This window comes from Lepisma saccharinum, chromosome 4, assembly GCF_977018435.1.
Source record: "Lepisma saccharinum chromosome 4, izLepSacc3.1, whole genome shotgun sequence".
Classification (NCBI taxonomy): Eukaryota; Metazoa; Arthropoda; class Insecta; order Zygentoma; family Lepismatidae; genus Lepisma; species Lepisma saccharinum.
In genome coordinates, this window is record NC_139232.1 from 64,647,939 (window position 1) to 64,673,988 (window position 26,050).

The following is a 26,050-nucleotide window of genomic DNA, read 5'->3' on the forward strand; positions in this document are numbered from 1 at the left end:
CCCCAAAAATGAGCTTATTGGGGCATGCTGCATATATCTATGTACCTGAGAACTGGCAGTGAATACTTAACTCAAAGAACAAAATGAAGCTTCTCTGACAACTGGAATGTGTTAAGTTTCATCACTCTTGTATTGGAACAACAAGAGTGTCTCTTTAAAAAAGACAAAACTTACAACTATCAAATTGTTATAAAGTGACTATAAAATGCATGCAAATGTAAGTTCAAACAAAATGGAAATAGTAGCAAAAGTTAAACTGAAATGTAGAAAATGCTTTTGTAACAGATCACAAATATTCTTGCCTTTCAGATCATACAATTGGATATGTATGCATATCCAGTTGCTAAAATATTATGATTATATATGTTTGTATATAGTATTATACAAGTATATTTTTCCCTATATCTAACATGCATATGATTTTTTTTGTAAATAAACTAACATAAGTGTTTATTTCAGTCTTCTTTAACTTATTGAAATCTTTGTAAATTCCAGTGATAGAAATGATTATACATAAAGTATCATTAATTCAAACTGAAGTCATAATTCTAATTTTTCTCTACATTAACAAATACTTCATTTCACAAATTTTAAAATGACAAATATTAATTATTTCAACATTTTCTTCCAAAAATTAGCTTTCTCAATATAAAGCAGCATTGTGCTGTGTAAAAATTTAGGTATATTACCTACGTTTGTATGCTATAAAATTTCTCATCCACAATGTCAACTTACATCAATAAAATGACAAGAGAGCTCTATTAAATAAATTTTGTTTCCTTCTTAAATTGAATATCCTTTTCTGTTCATTTCAAGATATGATGTTTTCATTACTGGTATTAAAATGAATAGACACTGGGAATCTATTCAGATATGATTATAGTTGTAATTATTGGCAATATACTAGGAAAAATAAAATTGGTAAAAATTTAACCTCTTAAATAACACAAATCAAAATAAAATTTTTGGAACTCCCAATATTCAGCATGATTATAAAACTAATTTTAAAATGCTTATTGTGAGGCTTCACTTGACAATCTTTACATATATTCTGTTTATGTAAACATAAAAAATACATACATATTTAAAACTCAACTGGAATAAAATATCCTAGCATATCATTAAAAAAAAAACACAACAGACACAAAAGCCAAATAAGTATTATTTGCAAATTACAGAATAAAATACTAGCTTGAAGTTACACAGTAGAACTTGAAAGGGCATCAGCATTCTTGTTTCAAACCAAGAGACATAGTTGAAAAACTCCAATTCCCAAGTTCAGTAGAACCTTATATAGAGAGGCAGAATATCAAAATATTTCAATTACTAAATAAAATACCGAAAAAAAAAGTGTGAGATTCAAGTTTGCAACAAATGACTTATGATGTCGTGACTTGAAGGATGTTAGCCAACAGTATTATCAAGAAAAAAGTAAAACTAAATTTTGACTCCATTATTCAAGATTCTGGTAGTTGTACGATTGGCATATTAATGAACAGTAATGCATTTTTACTGAAATGGATGGCTCTTCTCTTCCTTACAGAGGCATGATTTTTTCGTATAAGCTAAAGGAATAATTGAAGTGCATGTTGATCTTTGAAATCTTTCTTGACCAATGTTTTTATACTATAGATAGAATGAAAATTGTCATACATTTTAATAATAAAAGGTCTCATCAAATTTACCTAATTTAGAATTCTGATTTTTTCAGATAATTATTTTCACATCTTTAACAACACTTTCATGGAAAGACTACAATAATAACATTCATTATTATTTCTGATTTTCAGTACATCCAATGCATTACAATTTTTCAATGCCTTAAGTGGCATACTATTTCCTGTGTAGAAACTGATAGTTACTAATGTAATTGCTACATAATATTACATTTTAAACATGATTCGACTATTATGATGCTCTTTTTGTATATATGAAAATATGCTTTCTTATTTCTAGCTGACATTTTCAAATCTATCACTGGATGGAACTTTTGCTTTTATCGGATATATATATCCTTTATACCTTTACGATCTCACATTTACATGTGTGTTGGGAAATATAGTCCCTGCATATTTAAGCTGCCTGGATAGGATGGAAACACTGCTGCTCCAGGCAAAGGGTTATCTTGATTGACTGGATACTGCGCAAAAGGTGAGCGGTCACAACCTGAAAAATAACCCAAAAAGTCTTGTACTGCAATAAATAATCTCTATTAACAATATTATCATTGTTAAAGTAACCTAATATATAACAAAAAGTTTAAGTTGATTTTATCTTCAGATAGGTTCATTTGAACTGGATCTACAGTTGCCATGACAGAAACAGGTGTTGGATATATTTTAAAATTTTGCACTTCTAGAGGTAAAATAATAAAATTTCCAAAAAGGAGAGGAAAATGAATGGTGTACCCATTTTTCCTTTTACAGTGCAGGAAAGCTCCAACACCAGTCTCTTGTTTCGACTTTGCTTGTTTCTTGATGGAAATTATCAGAATGCAAATTCTCTGAAGAAATGATAATCACTCAGAAATCTGATTATCACACACACACACACACACACACACACACAGAGTTTCCAGGAGACTACATATTGAAGACATTAGCTCACCTAGCTCATGAACATGATCCTTCTTGTGTATTGAGGAAAGGCCATGTTAACGTGCCTGTGCAACAGAAGTTTCACATTACGTTTGGAAATTATTAAACACTCTTACAAATATGTAATGCTTTCAGAGATATGTAAATAAAAAAAGAAAACAGAATTAAATATTAAGGGGTTCCCCAGAGAAATGACGAGAAACTTGTAGTGGTGTGCTGATGGCAAGGCTGCCGTTAGGGTCGTGCGGCACGTGCCACCGCTCAGAAGAAACAACAAATTTGAGGGTGTGCTGCTCCATACTCTTGGAATTTACAATGTAGTTAATTTGAGAAAAGCTGAAAAGAAGAGTCGGCATGAAGGTTCTGAAGGTCTGCTGCGCTCTTTTCAAGCCTTTGTGTTTACAACCACATCAGGGTTTCTTTGACAGTAAGATGGAACCGTCTTCCGAGTGTTTGGTACTCCAAAGCACGTAATGCTCTCGTTTTAAAAAGTTTAATCATACCTATTACTGTGAAGAGGGCTCCCATGTAGCATAGTGGTTAGCACTGTAGCTTTGGAGCGAGCGGGACTGGGGTGACCCAGCACCGTGAGAACAATTGAGGAGCTATTTGAAAAGATGATGTGGCGATCTCCAGTCTCGAAAGTCAAAAAATAGCAAAGATTGGATGTGCAGACCATGGGTCACTCAAAGAAAAGTTTCTTGGCACGCCATGGCCCTCAGAGGGTGGACTTGTTTGTAGCACCGTTAATGTGAAGCACTTCAAATTAGGATATGTTCATGGCTTTTCCAGCGGCGTATACTCTGGGTCACCTAGGTAATCGGAGATGACCCGGCTATAATTTTTTAAAAAGATGTTTTTTATTTCTTCGCAATATTCTTCCGAACCAATCTTTGATTCACATATTTCTGTGCTCCCAGCGCGCGAATGTTTTCAACCTTTTGCCGCGGAATGTCCGCGAGGCTTTTTCTCCAGCTGGTGGAATCTGGTGACGTCAGGGTGAGATTCCGCCGGCTCCCTGTAAATTCCCTTGACAGGAGGGAGGGAAAGGAAACACTGCTTCTCAGGTGCGGTTATTCCGTGGCAAGGGTAAGCTCCTTCTGGAGGAGAGTCCATCGGTCGCACTCTCCACCCCAGAGTCTTTGCCGTTCCCTTGGCTGGCACCCTCTTCTGCCATTGTTCCCCGATGGCCTTTGTATCGTAGGTAGCAGCTGTGTTGTTTACGACAGGAAAATTTCTCTGGAAACAGAATTCTGGGTTCACAAATTACGTACTGAAAAGGAAAGTAGAGAAAATACATCTGAAAATGCGCGAGAAACAGGGAAATCTGAACAACATTTGCAAACCTATTCTGTTAATTCTCAATCTCATTTTACGTTTGCTCCTGTCTTTCTGATCTCTGCTATTTCCACAGATATTGTCAAAATAAAAAAAAAAGTTTTATATTGAAGATGAAGGTAATTAAATAAATTAAAATTTGAACTTGAAATTCAAAAAATTACACCGACCTCCGTTGCGGAGTGTTAGCACAACTCCCTACGACGCCAGAGCTCTAGGGTTCCAATACCGGCCTGGGTGTTCTTGGTAAATGTCCCTTCATCAATTTCATATCATCACTCATAGTGATTAGCCAAAAGTGGCAGAAAAGCGACGTCAAATAACAATTTAATCAATCGATTAATGAAGTAATTAAACTATTTATATGCTTACTTTTTCATTTTTGTATTTTAAAATCCGTGATTACTTTCTTTGTAACCTTCAAAACCAGTGAGAGTATTTCTTTCACAGAAATGAATAATTTTTAAAAGGGAAAGCTATCAGAAATAAATTATATATATACGTATACACATATATTAGGTAATTTAAGTTGCTTTCCCCCCTCTTTAGATTAATAATGATCATAATGATAAAAGATGTTTGAATGTAAAATATATAAACAAAAAACGCAATGATTCCAACTTATAGAACCTCGCTCATCGCAGGGAATATAAAGCTGGGAAAGGGAATTTTTCAGCATCCATAGGGAACTTAATTCTGTGTCAAGCAGGAATGAACCACAATAGAAGATTGGCGCAGGGAATTGAATGTGTGTTGTAGCGATTCGAGAATTTAATATTTGTTTAGCTGTTAGTGGTTAGGTATTCGTGCTAGTTCTGTGTTTACTAAAGTTAAAGGCAATGGATATAATACAATATTTGCGTGTGAAAATATTTGGAACGGGATCTTTTCCGAGAAATTGGAAATAGTTAATGTAGGTAGGCATGGGCGTCCGGAAGAGGGGGCAAGGGGGGCCACGGACCCCCTGGAAAATGAATGTTTACCTTAAAATTATATATTTCACACATAGTTTCATTTCAGTCACAGTAATTTATGTTAATTATTATAAATTCGTTGAAGAAACATGATAATTTTAGAGTGAAATAGTGTTTTTTGAGAGGACATCACTATTTTGGAGGAAAATATATGTCCTTTGCCCCCCTGGAAAAAAATTACCTTGCTTGTCCCTCCCTGGAAATAATCCTGCGGACGTCCATGTAGGTAGGCCAGTAGAGTCTCTTGTACCACAGGTCTTGAACTTAAACTTCCGTGTATAAAAACAAAAATCGGGAATGTACGAGTAACTGGGTACTGGGGTAACGTGAATTTTACACTTCAATTAATATTGAGGGTTTTTATTTCACTACCGCATTCCTTTCATATTCTTTGTTACAGGTTTTTTCTTATAGATTTATTATATTTTCTTATTTTATTATTTGAAATTCTAAACGTAGATTAACTGCAAGTGCAATCACAACAATTATTCGACAGTGGTTGCAACAATAAGGTAAAATTTTTAACACATATATTCATAAATCCTGTATGGATGTTGAGGTAAATTTGCATGGAGATTTCAGGAGTGGTGAATGAATCAAGTGTCGGAGATTACCCACTAGTTAAAACCAGCATACGCCACTGGGCTTTTCCTTCATTCATATCATCCCATTTTTTATTCCTATGATTTAAATATCTAGTTCTCAAAAATTACTCTCACTTTTTTTAGAACATTCTGTCATCTTCATAATATTTATTGTTCAGAATTCAAGTAAGTTGCAAATTACATTTGCTCTATTTCTTATTGTTTTCCCGTGAAACTTTCTGAAAATAGTGTAGCAAATTGTCATAATTGTCAAGTCTCAGCTACGTTAGGACATTACTTGAGCTTGAGAGGTTTTTAATAAAAACTCTGTACTATAGTGTGTGGTTTAGGGAAAGTCACCAATTTTGAGACCACAATATCTGTAGTAAATTTAGAGTTCTTAAGCTGAAATTCATGTCGCAACTAGATACATCAAGGGAATGATTTTATTTTGCATTTGTTGAAAGCATTTCAAGATGGTGGATGAAAAATGGATTTTTCATATTCTGAGGTAGCTCCAAATTCTGATGCCACATTCAAATATCTGCCTAAACTACATTTATGGACATTTAGAAGAGAGACTGAAATATTTTAGGGCATTTCTTAAGCTATGGCTTCACAATTCTTTTTTTTTTTAATATAGTGCATATATGTGTTGGGATCCAAATTGGGGTCACTGGTGTTTTGTTCTTGGGAACTGTTAGTTTCATAGCAACCAGATATTTTGGGGGATGGATATGGTATTCCATTTGGATGAAATCAGTCAAGACAATTAAATATGTCAGCTTTATAATTTTGGCATGGTTAATACACGGAGGAGATATTTAAACTTGAAACATTCAAAAAAATTATGAGAAAACACAACTGTGAACAAACTGTATTCAAGTAGATTTAAAAAGTGTGTGTGTGCAGCTACCGTATGTTGTAAAGGTAAAGTTCCCTGTGCATAACTATAGCCATGAAAGCACATTCATGTGATATGGGGGTAAGGCCCAACATTGATCTCTGCCATCTTGGAGGTGATGTGATCACAACCAAACTCCGGTTGCCTTTACCCCCCCCCCCTCCTCCCAGGACCCATTGATTTGAGGTTGGGTGAGTTCCAGAGCTGCTTTATGCAGGGACATGACCAGAAAAATTCCCACCTTAGATCACCCACTCAAAGATTTGAATCCGGGTCTTCTGCATGAGCAGTCAGACAGCCTGTCTAACTTTTTTTTGTAATACCCTAAGCAGTAGTATCCCCCTTTTTCTCTCTATTTTCTCCATATTTTCATTGGGACAAACAAACATCCACATCCGAACCACGATTCTAACCTGGGACCCCTGGCTTTGCAGTGTGCTGTGCTAACCACTCTGCCACGGAGGTTGACTAAACCACCACAACTGTGCCAATTAGTATAGTATTGCAATGCACAACCCAGGGAACTGATCAGATCTATTAACTGTTACGCCATCCAGGAAGAGTAGAATCTAACTGTTGGTCAAATTTTTCAGAACATAGTATTTTAGATAATTTAATCATTTGTCCCACACTGTGGCTGTGTGCTCGTGCTTTGGGCTCTGGCTATGGGACGTGTGCAGGTTTGAGTCTCCTTGGGGAAATGTAAAAGCTTCTCTTCTGAGATTTCGGCCTGTGTAGGAGACTGGTGAACACCATCATGATTAATTTGGGGAGCTACGAACCGGGTCATGAAAACCTACAACGATGACTGGGGGTTCCTCGTGCTGACCACAACTGGTAGGATGATCTTCCACCTCAGATTAGGATCAGGTGGGAGTGTGGCCAGCAGTTGGTAGGTAGGCTTGGGCCCTCAATGGTCTGTTGCGGCACTGGTTATGTATGTTTTTAGTTTAATCATTTCAAGGTGTGAAATATTGATTGTCAATTCTTAACTATGTTAACAGAAAATATTAAATAGTTTTTGATTCAGTGAACTAAAACAATACAAATTTAATGTTCCAATATATTACTATGAGAGAAAAATGTATTTCATTTTTAAAAAAATATATATATATTTATAAACATAACCTGAAAAAAAAAAGTTTTGCCCAGGTTTTATTGGGTTTTATCTAAAAAAAAAAAACAACCAAAACACCCACCCAGGTTGGTTTTTTTTTTAAAAAAAACAGGCAAAATGCCAACCCTGATGTGGGCCCCACATATCTTCGAAGTAGGCCATTTTGGAGGTGATGTGATCAGTACCATGCTGTAGCCACCTTTATCCCCCCCGTGCCATTTGATTTGAGGCTGAGTGGGCCCTAGAGCTATTTATGAGGGGACAATGCTGGAAAAAGTCCGACCTTAAATCACCCACCCCGAGTTTCTCGCATGGCAGTCATATTTGAATCAAATCTGGCTAGAATTTCATTAGAAATGCAATGGTGAAAGTTTTTTCAACCTATCTTTAACCCATTGCCTTACCTAACCTCTGGTGCAACCTATCAGTAACAGCATTGCAAACTTCCATCGTTGATACTTTCACTGTCTGCACTAAGAAAAAAGACAAACAAGGGAAATAATTTCAATAGTTTGAAATGCAAGGGAAGGAAGTCCAACATGTCGCAATGCGAGGTTTCTTTTAGAATGGAATCATGTAAAATAAAGAGCAATTAAAACGAGCACGATGTATAAATACAAGAAAATGCACGGAATCGGATAATGAATATGAGATGGCAACGCGCCTTTGAACGGAAAGTTCGCGAGGCTTGAGCACAAAAATATAGTTCCTTAATGAAAACACGTAACAGCGTATACAGAGCATATAAATGTGTTAAAAATATTAGATACTTAAAAACTTGTTGAAATGTAGAGTATTCGGCACGATTATTTTGTTACAAGTCAAAGTTAAAATTATATATACTGCTCAGCAAAGAAGAGAAAACACCCGGAAAATATGCGAACTAAAATCCACCCCCACCTGTTTCTGTCGCGGTGAACTGCAGCAGACGAGAATATGGGGGAAATTTTTCTTTTTCTTTGCTCTCAAATGGCACGCTGTTGCCACGATGCCTCACAGCTGTTCTCTGACAGATGAAATTCTGGTGGACCTGCCGCAAAACGCGACGTTCAGGGTGGCGCGGTCAGTGTTGAAGAAGTATGGATAGCGTTCGTGACGATTCCCGATTTAAATAATTAATGACAATAAAATCTATTGTCATGGTTGTGATTCCAGTCTTGTTTGGGAAAGTTCTGAAATTCTTCTCTTGCAACTTGCAGTACTCTGCCCAAATTACGAACCACATTTTGTGATGCAATACGACCCTTTATGATACCCCAAACATACTCAATAGGGTTTAGATCGCAATGATAAGGTGGAAGACGAAGTACGGTGTGGCCGTTTTCTGCTGCAAGAGTGTCGACCCGATATTGCTGGGGCTTTTTGTTGGGTTTGATTAGCTGATATAACTAATATATATATATATAATACTATATATATATATAGTATATAATACTATATAATCCTAAGTCATTGCAAATAATGTTGCGAAGAGTTTCACGACTACCCCGAAAATTAATTTCTTTCTTTAATTTCGAAAGCACTTCATGTTCAACCGTATAAAAATTACCAATAGTTCTTCTAATCAAACACTTGTCAAAGTCGTCTACAACAATTCTACTCTTTTCGGCAGACCTGTGATTACCTGGTGTCTTAAATTTCCCCCCGGAATTTCCTTCCTTTCTAATTTTCTTAATGAAAGTGTCCGACATTTGAACTGCAGCCGCCGCACGCTTTGTAGCTTGATTGACCGGAAACGTGTAACATCCTTCTCTTGCTTCATTGTCAAAAAAATTAACAACATTGGAAATCACCTCTCGGCTCTCACTATGTACGGTTTTGCCCTTCATTTCGGTACAAACAACATACACAACAGACGCACTCGAACTCAATGACCTTTCGTCCATGTAAGTTTGGCAACATTGAAAGGGTGTCAGAAGTCGAGCAGTTTACTAGCCCCCACCTCCCACCCGACCCAACCCTCGATCAGCTGTACACAAAAACGTTCCGTTCCTCCTGTGTGTTTTCTCTGCGGACTCTGAGACACAACTGTGACGGAGAGAATCTTTCATGCTTTGCGCGGAGTGATACAATGGTTTCGCATCAACCTGTAGTGCGGTCCCAGCTGACGTCACTGTCAAGATAGCTTGCACTTTAGTATAGTCGTCGTATCGATGGTCTTGCAAGACATACGCTTAACTTATCTAGTCGTCGAATCGCCAGCCTGCTATATTTGTCCTTGTATTTTTTCTTTTTGCCAACAGATGGCAGAAGCTGACAGTTATGTTACACTAGACTTCTTGTTGAATGTATTGCTAACTTTTTCATACTACTGAGGTGCTTCGTTTGCTTTATTTCTCATATAAACAAAAGGTTGATTGTCCTTTGTTGGAAACATGTCACGCAAGAGGCTTGTGGATGATAAAGTTATCGAAAACCTGCTTTTGGAGAGCGATGATGAAGATAATTTGGAATTTGTTAGTGAAAGTGATGATGGTGGATCTTCTAGTGCTATCAAGAGTGAAAGTTCAGGCAGTGAAAGTGGGGATGAAAGTTGTGAAAGTGTTGCCTGTAACGGGTGCGGATCACCTGTTGCTAAGAAGAGCAAGGAAGAATCGTGGAAGTGGAGTTCTTCATGTTCCCCAAATGATTTACCTAGGAAAATAGCATTTTCAGGTACTCCTGGGTTTGATAATATTGTTTTGCGATCTTTAGGGGTTAGTCCTACAGCTAGTGAGGTTTTCTCCAAATTTTTAAAACAAGATATCTGGGAAAATATTTCGAATGAGACAAATTCTTATGCTAAAAGCAAAATAGAAACTCAAGTAGACACAGAAACTCAGTCAGGGAACAGTAATGAAAGAAAATGGTTTGACACAACTGCTGATGAAATTAAAACTTTCATTTGTCTGTGTGTCCTCCAGTCACAAGTAAAAAAAGAAAGTTTGCAGAGTTATTGGAGCACAAGGAAAATAACAGAAACTCCTTTCTTTGCAACTGTTATGCCCTACATGAGATTTCTTCTCATTATGCGATATCTGCATTTTGTAAACAATGAGGACATTGACCCCCAAGATAAATTATGCAAAATTAGGCAACCTGTACATTACATAAACAAAACATTTCACAACATGTACACTCCAGAGCAAGATATTGCCATTGATGAGAGCCTTGTAAAATGCAGAGGGAGACTTTCATTTGTGCAGTTCAACCCAACTAAAAGAGCAAGGTTTGGAATCAAGTATTATAAATTATGTGAATCTTCTAGTGGATATTGTTACCAATTCAGAATTTATACAGGGGCAAAGGTTACTGCAGAAAAAGTACCTGAACATGAGCGTGTTGTGTTTGATCTGATGGATTCTCTTCTCCACAAAGGATATACATTATATATAGACAATTGGTATACATCCCCAACACTGTGCAATAAACTTTTAAATGCCAACACCAATGTTTTAGGCACAGTCAGAATGTCCAGAAAACAAATGCCTGTCGAACTGAAAGAAGTGAAATTGAAGAGAGGTGAGGCATCGGCTTTGTACAGTCATCACGTGCTAGCTCTCAAATGGATAGACAGAAAACCTGTTTGCATGTTATCACATGACAAACACCGGGAAATTAAACAGAAAGTCAAGTCAACCTTTTTTAAAGCCAAGAACAGTAACAGAATACAACAAGGGAATGGGTGGGGTTGACAAAATGGGCCAACAGTTAGCTTCATTTCCCATCATGCGTCGGTATCTCAAAAAGATATTTTTTTATTTGCTGGATCTAGCTTTCTTCAATTCACATGTAATGTACTAATTTCAAGTCCAATCTACTAACCCACCTTGGGGTGTCAATTAGAATGCGTCACTAACTATACTGTTCTCGACCACAAGTGTAAACTTGGTGCTGTGGTTGACAAAGTGCTCCCAAGTCTGTGCAGTGATAGCGACGCACAGCCAAAAAGTGCTGTGGATTGCGACTGGAACGTGCTGCCACTGATGTAATAAAAAAAATCCTGTTATGAGACGAGTTGAAGATTTGGGAAGCAACCTTCTGTCACAACTGCAGCTAAGACTTTTTGATTGCTTCTGACGAGTCTACAGATATCAATTACACTGCCCAACTATTAGTGTTTATTTGGGGTACAAACAGTGCATTTCAAATTACTGAAGAACTTGGTGCAATGCAAAGCATGCATAGCACCACCACTGCTGAAGATTTGTTTCGGGACGTGTCTGCGGTAATTAACAAACTTGGGACTTCCTTGGAATAAATTGGTAGGTGTGACAACAGACTGTGCACGAAGTATGATGGGATGTCACAATGGACTGGTTGCCAAAATACATCAAAAGGTCCTTGAATGCAACGGTTCATGACCTATCGAGCTGCATTGCATTATTCACCAGCAACATATATATAGCAAGGTTCTAAACTTAAAGCACGTTATGCAGGTTGTCATCGAAACTGTAAACTTTATCAAATCACACGCATTAAATCACAGGACTTTCAAGGAGTTTCTGAGTGACATTGAATCAGAACACGAAGATGTCTTGTATCACAGTGAAGTTCGTTGGTTAAGTCAAGGAAAGGTTTTGAAACGCTTTTTCAATCTGAGGCATGAAATTGATATTTTGATGACAGAAAAATCAAAAGAAGTGCCGGAGCTCAGCGATTCATCGTGGTTGTGGAATTTGGCGATTTTGTGCGACATCATGTGCCACTTGAATTAACTTAATGTAAAACTGCAAGGTAAAAGTAAATCTTGGGCGTATATGCAGACATCAAGGCTTTTGAAACAAAGCTACAATTATTCATACAACAAAGTGAAAAAATATCAATTTGTGCACTTTCCGACATGCCCGACATTGCTTCAGGAACAGCCTGATGTTGCCTTTTCGAAGACAAGAATAATCAGACTTTTGAAGCTGTTGCAAGAAAACTTTAAGGAATGATTTTCCGATTTTTGTGACCTGGGTGATGAAGTACGTCTTTTTCAAAATCAGTTTTCGGCAGATCCATCAACTGCAACAGCCACACTGCAACTAGAACTCATTGAACTGCAATGTCAGGCATCTCTACACAACAAGTTTCGCGAACAACAATTAACTGAGTTTTATGCTTAACTATCACCTGAAGATTTTCCAAACATCAGGAAGCAAGAGCTGAAAATAGTTTCAGTGTTTGTTAGCACGTACTTATGTGAACATACATTTTCTGTGTTAAAACGAGTGACACCATTACTCCGAAATTGTATTATAGATGAACACCTTGATTCTGTGTTGCGGATTGGTGTGTCAAGTTTTGAACCAGACATTGAAAAGTTAGTTTCTGCAAAGCAACCACAAACATTGCACTAATAAATTGTAAGTACCAAAAAACTATTTTAATTATTTGATTTTGGCTTCTTGCTATTTTTACAAATATTAATTGTCTGTATGTGTGAAGGATTTTCTTATGTTTGCGATATTAGCATTTAAAAGCTGAAATTAAATGACGCCGTACGATTTGTATGCTATTTATGTCAGAAGATGTTCTGGCCCGCGAAGATCGTGCTAAATCTTAATGTGGCCCATGGGCAAAAAAAGGTTGGGTGTCACTGTTCTAAAGCATATTGAAACAAGTGCAGAAAGAAGAGAGAATCTAGACAATATCAGAAGATATAACTGCATGGAAGAGAAGAAGGAAAACCTCATAATCAAGGGATAGACACGTAAATATGTATATATTTAAGACAAAAAATTTATATCTATATATATTACGACAATTTTTTTTGGCCAACGAGAGGAATATTGTGTTAAGTACCCAATGGGCCTAATACTTGTAAATAGTTGCTAAAGTGAAACAGAGATGGCAGCACTAGGCAGGTAAAAAGGAAGATCACTGTATTATAGACAAATGATAGTGTATTTAGGCATAAAAGTAAATTAGAAAGATGAACAATAATAAAATACGATGTAGAAAAAAAAGAAATGATATAAAGATGACCAAATTAATAAAGATAATGGCAAAATTAACAAAGTGCCCATATGCAAATATATAAAGAAGTGAAAAGACCGATATAAATTTGTGTCTCCTAACAGATTTTTGATCTGTTGGATTATTAGGATCCCCTTGGAGGATTTTTTTATTACATCAGTGGCAGCACGTTCCAGTCGCGATCCACAGCACTTTTTGGCTGTGCGTCACAATCACTGCACAGACTTGGGAGCACTTTGTCACCCACAGCACCAAGTTTACACTTGTGGTCGAGAACAGTATAGTTGGTGATGCATTCTAATTGACAACCCAAGGTGGGTTAGTAGATTGGACTTGATATTAGTATTGGGAAAATACAAGGCAAAACTTTCTGGGATTAATCGACTCAAATAGGGTAATCAATAAAGCAAAAGATTTGTGATATAAGAAGGTAAGTCCAAGTCCATATCTAGAAGGAAGTCTGAGTCCAGAAGGAAGTCCCAGCTCATATCCACAAGGAAGCCCAAGTCCAGATCCAGATCCTGTAGGAAGCCCACACAAGTGAATGTGAATGTGAAAGTGATGACAAGCAAATAAGATCTATAGCAATTGAAATCTCTGTAAAAGTCCGATTACTACTACTATATGAATATATTCTCATGTGTTCTCAACTATAATCTTCATGTCCAAAGAAAGATATAATATAATCGATTAACTGTCTCCATTGGTAGGCTCACTGTCTTGATTTCATTTCTAACAAGAACCCTACCCTGTAAATACTAGCCGTGGCATAAATATAAAGAACTGCACCCAAGGGAGGTAACAATAAATATTAGCCAAGAATTAGTAAATTGTATTTTCTAACAAAATCACCTGCTGAAATAAAATCACATCATTTCTTTAACCATTACTCACCAGTAACATATCTGCTCATCTCATTGAGCACAAAATCTGCAGCTATCATTTTTGCAACATCAGGAGTTTGTGCAGGTGTTGGAGACTGGAATGTGTACATCTTGCCTGGACAAAACTGTATAGTTACCTGTAGAATTTAAAAAAAACAAAACATAATTAAGTGCAGAAAAACTGTTGTTTGTTTGGTTTATACAGGGTCCTCCGTTCAGCCCTGGGTGCCTTGATGGCACCCGGACGCCAACTTTCGTCAAATCACGTGCGATATCTTCACTATGGAAACGGCTACCTTCAAAATGATTTCAAGTTCTCGGAATAATAGTTACAATTACATTCAAAGTAAGCACGTTAATTGTCACGGGGGATGTTGGAAATGTTGTCCTCGTGCATCCACTCGTTTTTGGCATGGTTTTAGGAAATTTGTGGGTTGATCCCGGAGATTTGTTTTAAATTTTATCCAATAATAGGCTAACGATTTGTCATAAAATGCCTTTTCTTGTTCCTTGGCGTTTATGTTTAAAAATCGTCTCGTGACATTTCTGAGAGGTATTCACTGATTGATTGATTGAGATGGTGTTTTAAGTCCACTTTATGCACTTTATGTTCAGCACCATAGGGTTTCAAAACCAGGGGGCAAGGTGACAAAACTGAGGGGGTGGGGGGGCAAAGACATTATATTTCCCTTTGTAGATAAGATTCCAGGTTTGAGCCTGGGCACGAGTGTTCTTTGTGAGCAAAGGAGAAACCACAAATATTTATTTGGAGAGGGAGGTGAAGTACCAGGACAAACATACCAATAATAATAATAGTAATATAGTGGCGGTAGTTATGACCAGCTTCTTATTGCATGCACTTTACAAGAAATATTGTCTTTTATTAGGACACAAGGCTTGCAACTAATGTTTGTACATTAACCTAGCAGAAATATAACTTAAATTTGGCAGTGGAAGGATTAAGCCGTACAATTGTAGGATTAGAGGAATTATACATAAAGGCTTGATTGTAAAGAGGATTATTTAACATCAAGTCTGAAGAGCTTGAGACAACATAAATGATAATAATAGGAATATAAACCCCAATCTAAATTCAATAAGTAACCAAGAAACAATTTTACAGAAATTGAATTATACAGTTAAATCTTTAAATAAAGGTGTATTTCTAACTAACACTTCCTAACAGTTTATTTAATCAAAAGGGGATTATAGTAATTTCAATTTAATATCCAATTTTAATATACATTTTACCCCCAAAAGAATTGTCTCTCAAATGTGCATGTTCCTTTTCCAAAAGAATTGTTCATGCAGCAACAATCTGAAGTATATATCTGGCCTTACTTCTCTGTCGGGTAATTTAGAATGCATTACAAAAAAGAAATCATATTGGGATCGAAGGGAGCAGGAAAATTTTTAGATCTAAATATTTGCAAACTGCGAACAATATTTATTTAATAGGACGCAAATAATTTCACGGGGCACCATGGCATTCTCTTTAACTTTCCTCAGTCTGTTTACCATAACTTCCTACACCCAAGAAAATCCACGAGTCGTCACTGCCTTGAGTTGGATACTGTCCCCCCCCCCAATGTTTAATTCAGAACTAAGAACCCCCTCTAGAACCCGCATGTCAATTAATGCCTAGTATGTAAGAGTTGGATATCCCCCCCCCTCTCCTATGATAATACCCTTAACCACTTGCCTGACACATTATTTTCCCAAAAATGGTCCATATTTTACACATTTTTTTTATTGTGTGTTTGTAATGTACCAATATCGGCAATTAAGGTGAAATAAGGTTACCAAACTATTAAAAAAACCTCCATAATTATTAACCCGAGTTAACTCGTACATACATGGAAAATACTACAAATGTTTCAAAATAGCATATAAACTGTGGAAAATAAAATGTCCTCACATTTTAATGTTGAATTCCAAAGAGACAGATCCAACAGATGAAAGAAAATCTTTTTATAATACTTTTTGCCATGCTTCGTTGGTGTGGCGTAAGAAGCAAGATGCTGATCAACACCACCCATTTTGTCGTAATCGACCACCACTCGTGGTTTAATTTTTGCTTTGTGACGTTGTGTTACAGTCATCATTTCAACAGAATGGATGGTTGACAACAATGTCACGTCCTTCTTATCTTTCCATTTCATGACTGTCACTTTGCCGCATTGCAATCCTACTTCTTCACCTTTCTTCAATATGGCTGTTCTTAGAGCCTGTGGTACATCTTTCCTACTGCGTTTCAGTGTTCCAAATACATCAGTCTTTTTCGAAATGAACAGATCTGCAAGTTGAGGTGAGTTATAATAATTGTCCATTGTCAAACAGTACCCCTTTCCCAACAAATCATATACCAAGGCAAAGATTTTGGAAGGCGACTGTACACCACCACAACTATCTGTATCTGTCTCGTCAATACACACACTGTTCACTGTTGTATCACTTCCACTCACGTCCATTTCCTCCTCCTCCTCCTCTACACTGTTGTCTGTAAGCTTGTCGTCACTCATCTTGTCGTTCTTCTCACGATGGAAAACATTAAAACATGAACAGAATGTATTCACAACACAAAAACACTCTCTTAAGTTTTGGCACTACACTCACACAATGACCACAAGTACCACTGGAAAGGTGACAACTACGAAGTGTCCTGGGAATCTGGTAGATGGCAGCAGTACCTCGACAAGTTATCTACACATGGGAATTAACACCTTTTAAAGCTCAAACGAGTCTGTCCGGGTAGGCAGAAAAGTGCACTGCAGTTGCACGATTTTAACGAGATAACTTGGGTAAATAATATGTAAAGCAAAAACAAATTCAGAGTTAACTCGGGTTAATCAGGCAAGTGGTTAAACTCATTAATTGCTTCATCTAATGGATTAAATATGGTGCTTTAAGGAGTAAATTTTTTACATATACTTTGGAAAAATATATAATTGTTGAATTTTATTTTATTTGAAGGGTAAAAATCCCCCCCCAAAAAATCTCGATGGCACAGCCTGCACCATAACCCCCCCCCCTTCCTGTGTATGCCACTGATACAGCACAAAATATTGAGGAAGGAATGTAACACAGGTCTGATCTCAAAGAAAGCAAACTTTAGAGAAGAAACTTGGTCAGAAGCAATTTCCTCTTCTGGTCTGTAACCTCAAACAAAGAGCAAGAGTACAACTGCATGTACACTTGGTTGTCAGACAGTCAAAAATGACACTGTTGCCCTTTATAGTAATGGCAGAAACATGTCTCCCTCCCCCTCCCCATTCCATTACCAGCCTTCCAAGAAGTTGAAGGATCAAGCTTTTGTCAGCAAGCAGGAAAGGAACACTAGGAATCAGAATTGAAGAACAGAAACGAATGTTCTGAAAATCCATGAAAGCAAAGTACAGTTCACATATTATCCAGGCTTCCCCCCCAGCAAATATAACCAGAATCAAATTACAGTTCACTATAATCACTGATGACATACTTCAAGACTCAGGCAGAAATCGAAACATGCATCTCCAAACATTATCAGAATCACAGAATGTGTGAAAACGCGTACTATGTTACTATGCTGCTTGGTCTCAAAATGGACCGGGCCTTAGCAAAAATATGTGGTGATCCATTTTTGTATGAACACGGCATTTAAGGGTTAAAAAAAGCTTGTTATATAATGAGGTCTGAAAAATCACCACAATAAAACATGTTTAGAGAGTAGTTAGTGGACCCTCTCTGGGAGAATTTCTTGGTTTTTAGCACTCTACTAATGTGTTTGGCTTCCAATTTTATAATGAAACTGGTTCTGGAAAATTATAAACTTCCATTATCTGAGCATATCCCCTCTAAACGCTACAAATTAAACTATGTGTTGGCACACTCATCACAATTTGTTAATCAGTGATTACTAACTAGGGCTTGGAAGTTGATGAAAAATCATATTTTTTTCTGAGCCTTGAAAACAATGCTAAACCTGATATGTGTCCGTTTCCCTTAAGTTAGAACCAGAAAACTTGTTTTTATTTTGCATTTCTTTGCATTTTTAGGCCTTTTCGGCTTTTCCTAGCTGGAAATATTTCCAATTGGTTCTGATAGCCAATATGAGTTCTTAGACACACTATTGAAACCAATTGGTGAATCGGAACTGATTGGTCAATTGGAAACAATTAGTTGATTGTAATGAATCAGTTTCTATTGGAAAGTATTTTATTGTTTTCAATATATTGCTTATGAAAAATTCTTATGTATGCAACTGTAAATGCAATGGAGAAATCACATAAAACAACTAAAATAAATCTCTGGTAAAGCATGTGGAATTTGTATCTTAGAAAAAAACTTTCAGACATTTTTTTTAAAATATATGAACACGTTTTTAACTCTGTAGCTTCCTTCATTGTGTTTAACACACTTATAGAAAATCGAAAAACAAGCTACCCTTCAGTCATAAATTGATATGTTGTTCTTCCATTACACATGCGACAACAGCAACAAATTAGGTTAAACAAAGAAACTGACCCACAACATTTGAAAAAGTGATAAACAAACAAAACACTTTCGAGATTGACTTAATTGATCAAAAGATTGCTAATTTTTCCAATTGCATAACATACACATAAGAATAACCATGGAAATCCCATATTGCAAAAAACAAGAACCTATATGAGTATTTATTCCTACTACTAGCTGCTTTAATGTTCACTTGGTTCTTAAGAAAAGAGTTCTTCTAGGGTATTTGTTAAGACAAATCTGACTTCAGTAGCATGCATTAGAATTCAGCAGAAATTCATTTCAAAGTATGCTGTTTTTCCAATGAACTTTTAAATCACAGGAAATGTGGTGTCAAGAATTAAACTACCTATGCTTTGAGACAATAAATGTATTTATAACATATTGATTCTATAATATATACAAACTTACAATTTGATACAATTCACCAATTGGAAATTGTCTTTATTTTCCAATGATTCTAATTGAGATTCCAATTGAAACCAATACATTCAGATACCTATTTTAGGCATCCGATTGAATCTGATTCATTCCAATTCAATCAAATTGAAATGTCAATTGGAACCAATAGAAAATTCCAGCTGGGTTAGGTCCTTTTTCAGTATTTTTTGCCATCTTTATTGCATTTTTCCTTCACCATCTAAAATTGTTTGTGTGAAGCCTATTTTGAGGTTCCTTTGCTGCCCGCTATAACCACTTTCATCTTGGGATTTAGTCACAATATAAAGAAAAATATAATCTGATGTACGTGAAACTCAACTGTATTTTTAGCAGTGACGTGCACTAAGGAGTAGCTAGTCTAGCAGAGATAGATCAATCAATCTCACATCTCGAATTATATTCAAATCACAACATTTATTGTATTGTTAAAGTCACAGTTCATATGAAACACTTCCTTTTCCACGTGCTTCTCGTCCGTCGGTGTGATCCGTGGGCAAAGCTGTCTGGATACCCTAGCTCACTCTTCCTCCGCCTTACCAGTTTCCAGGTAGAAACTGCCGGCTGAAGGAAAAGGAAGATTTCTACCTATACCTCCTATGCCCCCTCGCCCCCATTGCAAAGGTTGAAAGCCCAGGCTTTCAGGTCCCCCAGTCTATCTCCTATAGGACAGATAGGGGATTGGTTTCTCATATATTTTTTTTTTTTTGTAAATCCTCCAAAGAACTCAGGGTAAAATTTTCTGCAGTACTTATGTTCTCTGTATTTACACAACCTTTTACACATTGTACAATATGTACGTATATGGCATGTAGTTTTATTATTTATGAAATGGGAACGTGTTATGTGCAGACAATAATGTTATGTTTTCTTTCTTTTTTTTCAAATATGGAATATATAATGATTAAATTAGAAATATGTGCTCAGGCTCTCTCTCACTCTCGTTTTAGTAGTGTTTTATTTAAATATACTACTCTTGGCCTCTAACGGATGTATTTATTTGGGCAAGAGAACACACGTTCATATTGTTGTTGGTTTGGTTTATTTTACTTTGCTTTTCTGCCACTTTTGGTTATCGCGAAAAGGATGAGTGTAATGATATGATGAAATTGATGAAGGAACCTCATATGAACAATCCATGCCAGGATTCGAACCCGTGATGACGCATTCTTGTTCCTATGTGTTGTACTCTGCAGTGAATAATGAGATAATGTAGAATGAAAATGTATCTCAGAACTCAAGAAGCCAAATTAATATTATTGAAGAAACTACAAAAATGTGTGTTTTGTTACCTGTTTTGTTTCTGTGCATAAAGTGGACTCAAAACACCAAATCAACGGGGAGTGGTTATCACAGTGTGCTACAACACCAGGAGTTCCATGTTCGAACCCCGACCTGAGCATGGGTGTTCTTTGTGTTTGTCCCTTCATTACTTTTATCGCATCATCTTCGCAATTAACAAAATTGATTTGGATTTTGCTTTTAATATTAAAAACTTTCTATATAGTTTAAATAACATATTAGATATACTCAGTGATCAGAATGCTACATTTTAAAAGTAGCTTCGCTACAGCTACAGCTACTCTTCCAAAATGTAGCTTCGCTACAGCTACAGCTACATTTACCAAAAAGTAGCTTGCTACGCTACTCCTGTTCGCTACTCGCTACTTCACTACTTTTCCGCTACTTTTGCATAAAAAAAAATTAACAACCACATGGATATTCCAAAGAAGACCCTAGTATGATAGTTGTACTTACTGGAAAATAGATTCTGTTATTTATTATCATGATTCCCGTCATTCGGTAATTTTGATAGCAGAGTTACTTCAGTTGCTTATTTTCAATATAGTGTTTCAGAATAACGTACCTATGTAAGCGGCAGATCAATTCAAATTTTATATATGAGTATTGCAATTAGGATGACACAAAATTAATGATTACAACTATACACAAATAAAATTTGGTAGAATTATTTACATTTATTTTCCTTGGGAATAAATATTGAGTTAAGTCACATAGTTGTTCGAAACCAGTCTCGATTTGCTTATCTGTGCATAAAGTGGACTCCAAATGAAAACTAGGAAAGATGCCTGGAGGATGGGATCCTCTTGCTCCTCTATTCCCCACTCTGCTCATTGTCTTTTATCATTCTTCGTCATTCTCACATTAGCCAAAAGTGGCAGAAAGCGACTCTAGATAAGATAGATTGACTTTTTGTTTTAAGTCCACTCTATGCACAGTAAGGCTAATCGGGACTGGACCTAAAGTTTAAAGTGGGATCCGAACCACTATGTGCTTCCACCGGGTATCGAACCCGGGACCCCTTGACTGTAGATAAGATAATTACTAAATAAAACATTGATCTTCATTGTCATGATTAGCAAAAGTAACAGAAAATCTGAAGGGAAATATATTGAGAAAACTGATGTGTAAATCCGAGAGTTCTGTTAACATACTGAGCCATTGATTGCTGGCACTATTGCTGTCATTCTAGTGGAAAATGGATCGCTCCTTTTTGCACTGCAAGTTGTGTTTTACACATAATTAATGACATTTTGCTGCCTCTTATACTAGGGATATCCACAATATATGTTCCGGGATGATGCAAACGAGGTATTTTTTTTTTCAGGGGAGCCACAAATGAGGCATTTCCACAAAATCTAAAAAAAAGTAGCTGTTAGCTGGAATATATTTATATACCTATGTCAGTTAGTTATCTGGATATTAGAATTATTAAGATACTAATGAAATAAATTACGCAGATACCTATACTGCGAAGTCAATATATTTATAATCTACATTATCCATATTTCCATGTAATAGACTTTGTCTTTATGAACCTCCTGCAATAGTAAGCGTTATTGTCGATTTTTTTAATGCTGTTGCCACATTCAAAATTTACCTCAAAATGCTGAGAAGAAATGTAGCTGTAGCGAAATTTTCGCTACAACTACAGGAATTTTGTAGCTTCGCTACCGCTACAACTACAATTTTCAAAATGTAGCCCCGCTACAGCTACAGCTACAAATTTTGTAGCTAGCTACAGTAGCGCGCTACTTTCGACCACTGGATATACTATACAAATAAAACAGATCCAATTCTAGAGTAATATTTATAGTCTCAAATACAATTTATAGCTTTTTAAATTTTGTATACATATAAACGAATTCAAATTTGAACTTTTGCTTTGTATTGATTATTTCTGTTTCTCATTTTAAATAGTGGTATTCGTATAATTTCTATATTATTCTCAAGCTTTTATAGTTTGTTACTTGTTTATGTTTTGTTTCTTCTGTCCTTTAGTTTTCTCCTCTGTTCAAAATTTGTATTACATGTATGTAATTTTTTGTATTTGTGTAACTTTTGTATTTGTATAACTTTTTGTATTCATATTTATCTAAGGTTTTGTGTAATAATTACTATGTGTTTGTATCATGTATTATATATTTATGTAAATTATATTGTATATAGCAAATTGTAATGCCTATTGTAATTGGAGCATTCGCTCTGTTATAGGCGACTGGTTAATAAATAAATAAATAAAATGTGACAAAAAAGCGACGCCAAGTAACAAAAATGAAATCAAATCATTGATTGATTGCTTGATTTGGTTTATTTTCCGCCACTTTTGGTACGATAAAATTGATGAAGGGACACACACTAAGAATACCCATGGCCAAGCCAAGATTCGAACCCAGGATCTCTGGCTTAGTCTCAAATCAAATCGTTTTTTATTTCCGAATGTGGGTGGGGATTGCATATACTTTTTTTAGTACTCATTCATCATTTTGCAATCTTTTCCTGTTATTGACATTCTTCTTTTTTTAGGAATAGTGGGCCCTAAAGGGGGGAGGGGTGTGACCCACACAACCCCCCCCCCCTTCCTGAGCATGCCACTGACTGCTACCCCAAGTGTCGACGTCACCGCACGTCACTGATTTTTAGATGCTGATATCGTGTAAGGTCAACTCTGAAAGGAAGTGAATGACTTTCACAGAAAAACCTTGAAGTAAAAATAATGGAAACTACAATACATTAGCACTTAATTGCCCCCCCCCCCCTTTTTGCATCAATAGTAAAACACCAAACAATGGGTTTTGTCTAATTATTATTAGACTACTCTGTTGGAATTATTGACAAAGTCAAACTTTCATTTTAATAGCAAAAATTATTTTTAGGTCCTTTTTTTTTTACCATTTTAGTAACTTTTTAATAATTTTAAGGTCATTCTACAGGTGATTTTTATAGATTTTTTTTTTTAGGTCATCAACTTCCGAGGCCTAGTGATTACAAACTGAGTATTGTAGTGGTTGAACAAAATATAAATATCTGTATTGCTATTGAAATTCCATTCTGAATTTTATAATCTTGCTCCAAAGAGGAATATGAAACCTTACCTTACAACTGTGTACTAGTTCTAGCGTTCCTTGCTCATCTGTCTTGAACCCAGACACAAATTCATACACAGGATCTGACCAGTTGTACATTCTGCAAACTTGTCCAAGAATCTGAAATTAACAAGGAAAAACATAACAGCATAGCCACACCATTTGGACCACTGCCGCAACTACTTTACCTAAAGTGAAATGTTATTACTAGGGAACGGATTTCTAGGTTCATACCTAGTGTCTTGGCTACATACTAGATGCATGCTATTTAGAGATCTTTGTGTTTCATATACACAGCAGTGTTTGGAAGTAACTAAGTTACAAGTAAAGTTACTTTTTTGAGAAAATGTAACTGTAACTAGTTACTGTTAAAAGTGAGTAACTGTAACTGAGTTACTTTTTTACGATAGAAGTAACGTTTTAACAGTTACTTCTACAACTACTTTTACAGTTACTTTGCGACAGTTAAATTGCTATATAAGTGTCATAAATTATTGGCGATTTAGGACTCAAAGTGAGATAGAGTTTAGTTTCTGCTGTGACATAGAAGCCCATCTTTGATCTTTGATACATTAATTCTTGCAAACAATAGATGAAGAGGAAAAGAGAAAGCAGATTAGTAAATTTGTCTCCTGGCGGTGGTCAGTCGGTAGGCTCCAGCCAGGTGCCAGGAATTTCAAGGTTTATTGTATGTTTCATCTTTCGTTTGGTAGACCTGAATTTCAAAGCGACATACACACCTCGGAAGAGGGGTGGATTTCCCAGAAGCCGGAAGATATATTTCTAGGAGGAGAATTCCTCCTATTGCTGACAGTTTGCCATTGTCAGTTGTGTGCTGTGAAGTCTCTCTTGTTTCTGTAGTTTGTTTCTCAGTGACCTTATAACTTCCCCCTTCTGTAAGCAGCATCCGATAGCTTCTTCCTTTGCTATAATATCGGCTTAAGCTGAAAAGGGACGTACTGCAATATTTCAGTGTTTTCATGAAAGAATTCAACATTACTGGTAGTATGAACGAAACTGAAGAAGACTAGAGCTAGCAATTGTGCATATGAATGGAAAAGAATCCAATTGTTTCCAAGTGATTTTATTCAACTCAGTTCCTGATAATTTAAAAATGAAAGTGAAAATATTTCAAGTTATTCACTTATTTACGATTATTCAGAATTTCTGGACATTTTGAAAAAAGGAATATATTTTGGTAAGTGCTATTCATTTAAGATTTAAATGAGAACCCATTTTCTTGAAATAACAGGTACGACAGATCTCACCATTATTATTGGTACAACAGTGAATTACAACACTCAAGTGGCAAAGCAACGAATCAGGAAGATGCTAGGCATCATTCTTGCTTGCTTATGTAATACACTCAGAGAGAACTGAAGGGGTAAGTTTAAAATGCCATTTTCACCTTCACTGATAACGCACAATTATAGGCTACTACCGGTGGCGGCGAGGGGGGCAGTTGCCCCACCCCCATCACTTTTCACCACTTTTGCCTCCGCACTACACTAAACTTTGTCTACAATGGGAAATATACGGTCTTTGCCCACCCAGTTTTGGCACCTTTTCCTCCATTGACACAACAGTTAGGTGAAAGGGGAGGTCTGTCACTGTAAACTACAACTGCTCTAGTAAAGAGAAGACCACTGCGAACTTCCCTGCAGTTTGAGTTTTGAGGTTGAGTTTTTCGAGCACACTTTATGCACAGACAGATTAATCGGGAGTTGACCTACAGTTTAAAGTGGAATCCGAATCATTATGTGCCTCCAACGGACATCGAACCTATGACCTCTTCGTCACAAGGCGACGACTATACCACTACGTCTCGGGGAGAACCAAACCTGCCTTGGGAATCAGAAGCAGTTGCATTTATGAAGTTTGCGGCATAGAGAGGTTCTCCATAGACACTTCTGGGTTGTAATGATTACATTGAAAGTTAGTGGGATTGTTACAACCCAGAAGTGTCCGTGACTGTCCAAGTGCCCACTTGTGGACTGGAAGAACTTCACCGTGGAGAACATTGAAAAGCATATGGTGATGCAGTGGTTCAAGATATGATAATTTTTTTAACATTGGACAAATTGTATAATCAAAGGATAGTATTCATTGCACTAAAAATAGAATCTTTTGTAAACAAATAACATTCATTTATTATAAGCACCTAAAAGTCCTAAAATGGAGTTTATAAAGTCCTAAATCCTCTTTTTTAGCACCTAAGAATCTATTCCCTAGTTATTACATAACATATTATTTCTATAAAATTAATATTTAACATATATTGTTTGCTGGTATGTCATATTATGTAAGCCATGAGCATTTGATTTATATAACATTGGTTTAGGGTAGCAGTTTAGTATACTTTCAAAGAGTTTGAGTGTTCAGTCTCTCA

The 26,050-nt window shown here is 36.3% G+C and overlaps 1 protein-coding gene across 2 annotated transcripts in view; it reads right to left on the reverse strand.

The window, feature by feature from the left end:
* Window positions 1–1,120: 1,120 nt before the first annotated feature.
* The window catches only part of LOC145987180 (uncharacterized), a 46,977-nt gene continuing 22,047 nt past the window's right edge, over window positions 1,121–26,050 (reverse strand). The window contains exons 2-5 of one of the 2 annotated variants that reach the window (XM_083121693.1): window positions 23,671–23,781; window positions 14,352–14,478; window positions 2,023–2,166; window positions 1,121–1,288 (exon numbers count right to left, since the gene is read on the reverse strand). In XM_083121693.1, the coding sequence (XP_082977819.1) occupies window positions 2,039–2,166; window positions 14,352–14,478; window positions 23,671–23,781 (366 nt within the window). In that variant the 3' untranslated portion in view covers window positions 1,121–1,288; window positions 2,023–2,038. Of the gene's footprint in view, window positions 1,289–1,845; window positions 2,167–14,351; window positions 14,479–23,670; window positions 23,782–26,050 lie in introns of those variants that run through there. The other variant, XM_083121692.1, reaches the window with a different exon arrangement.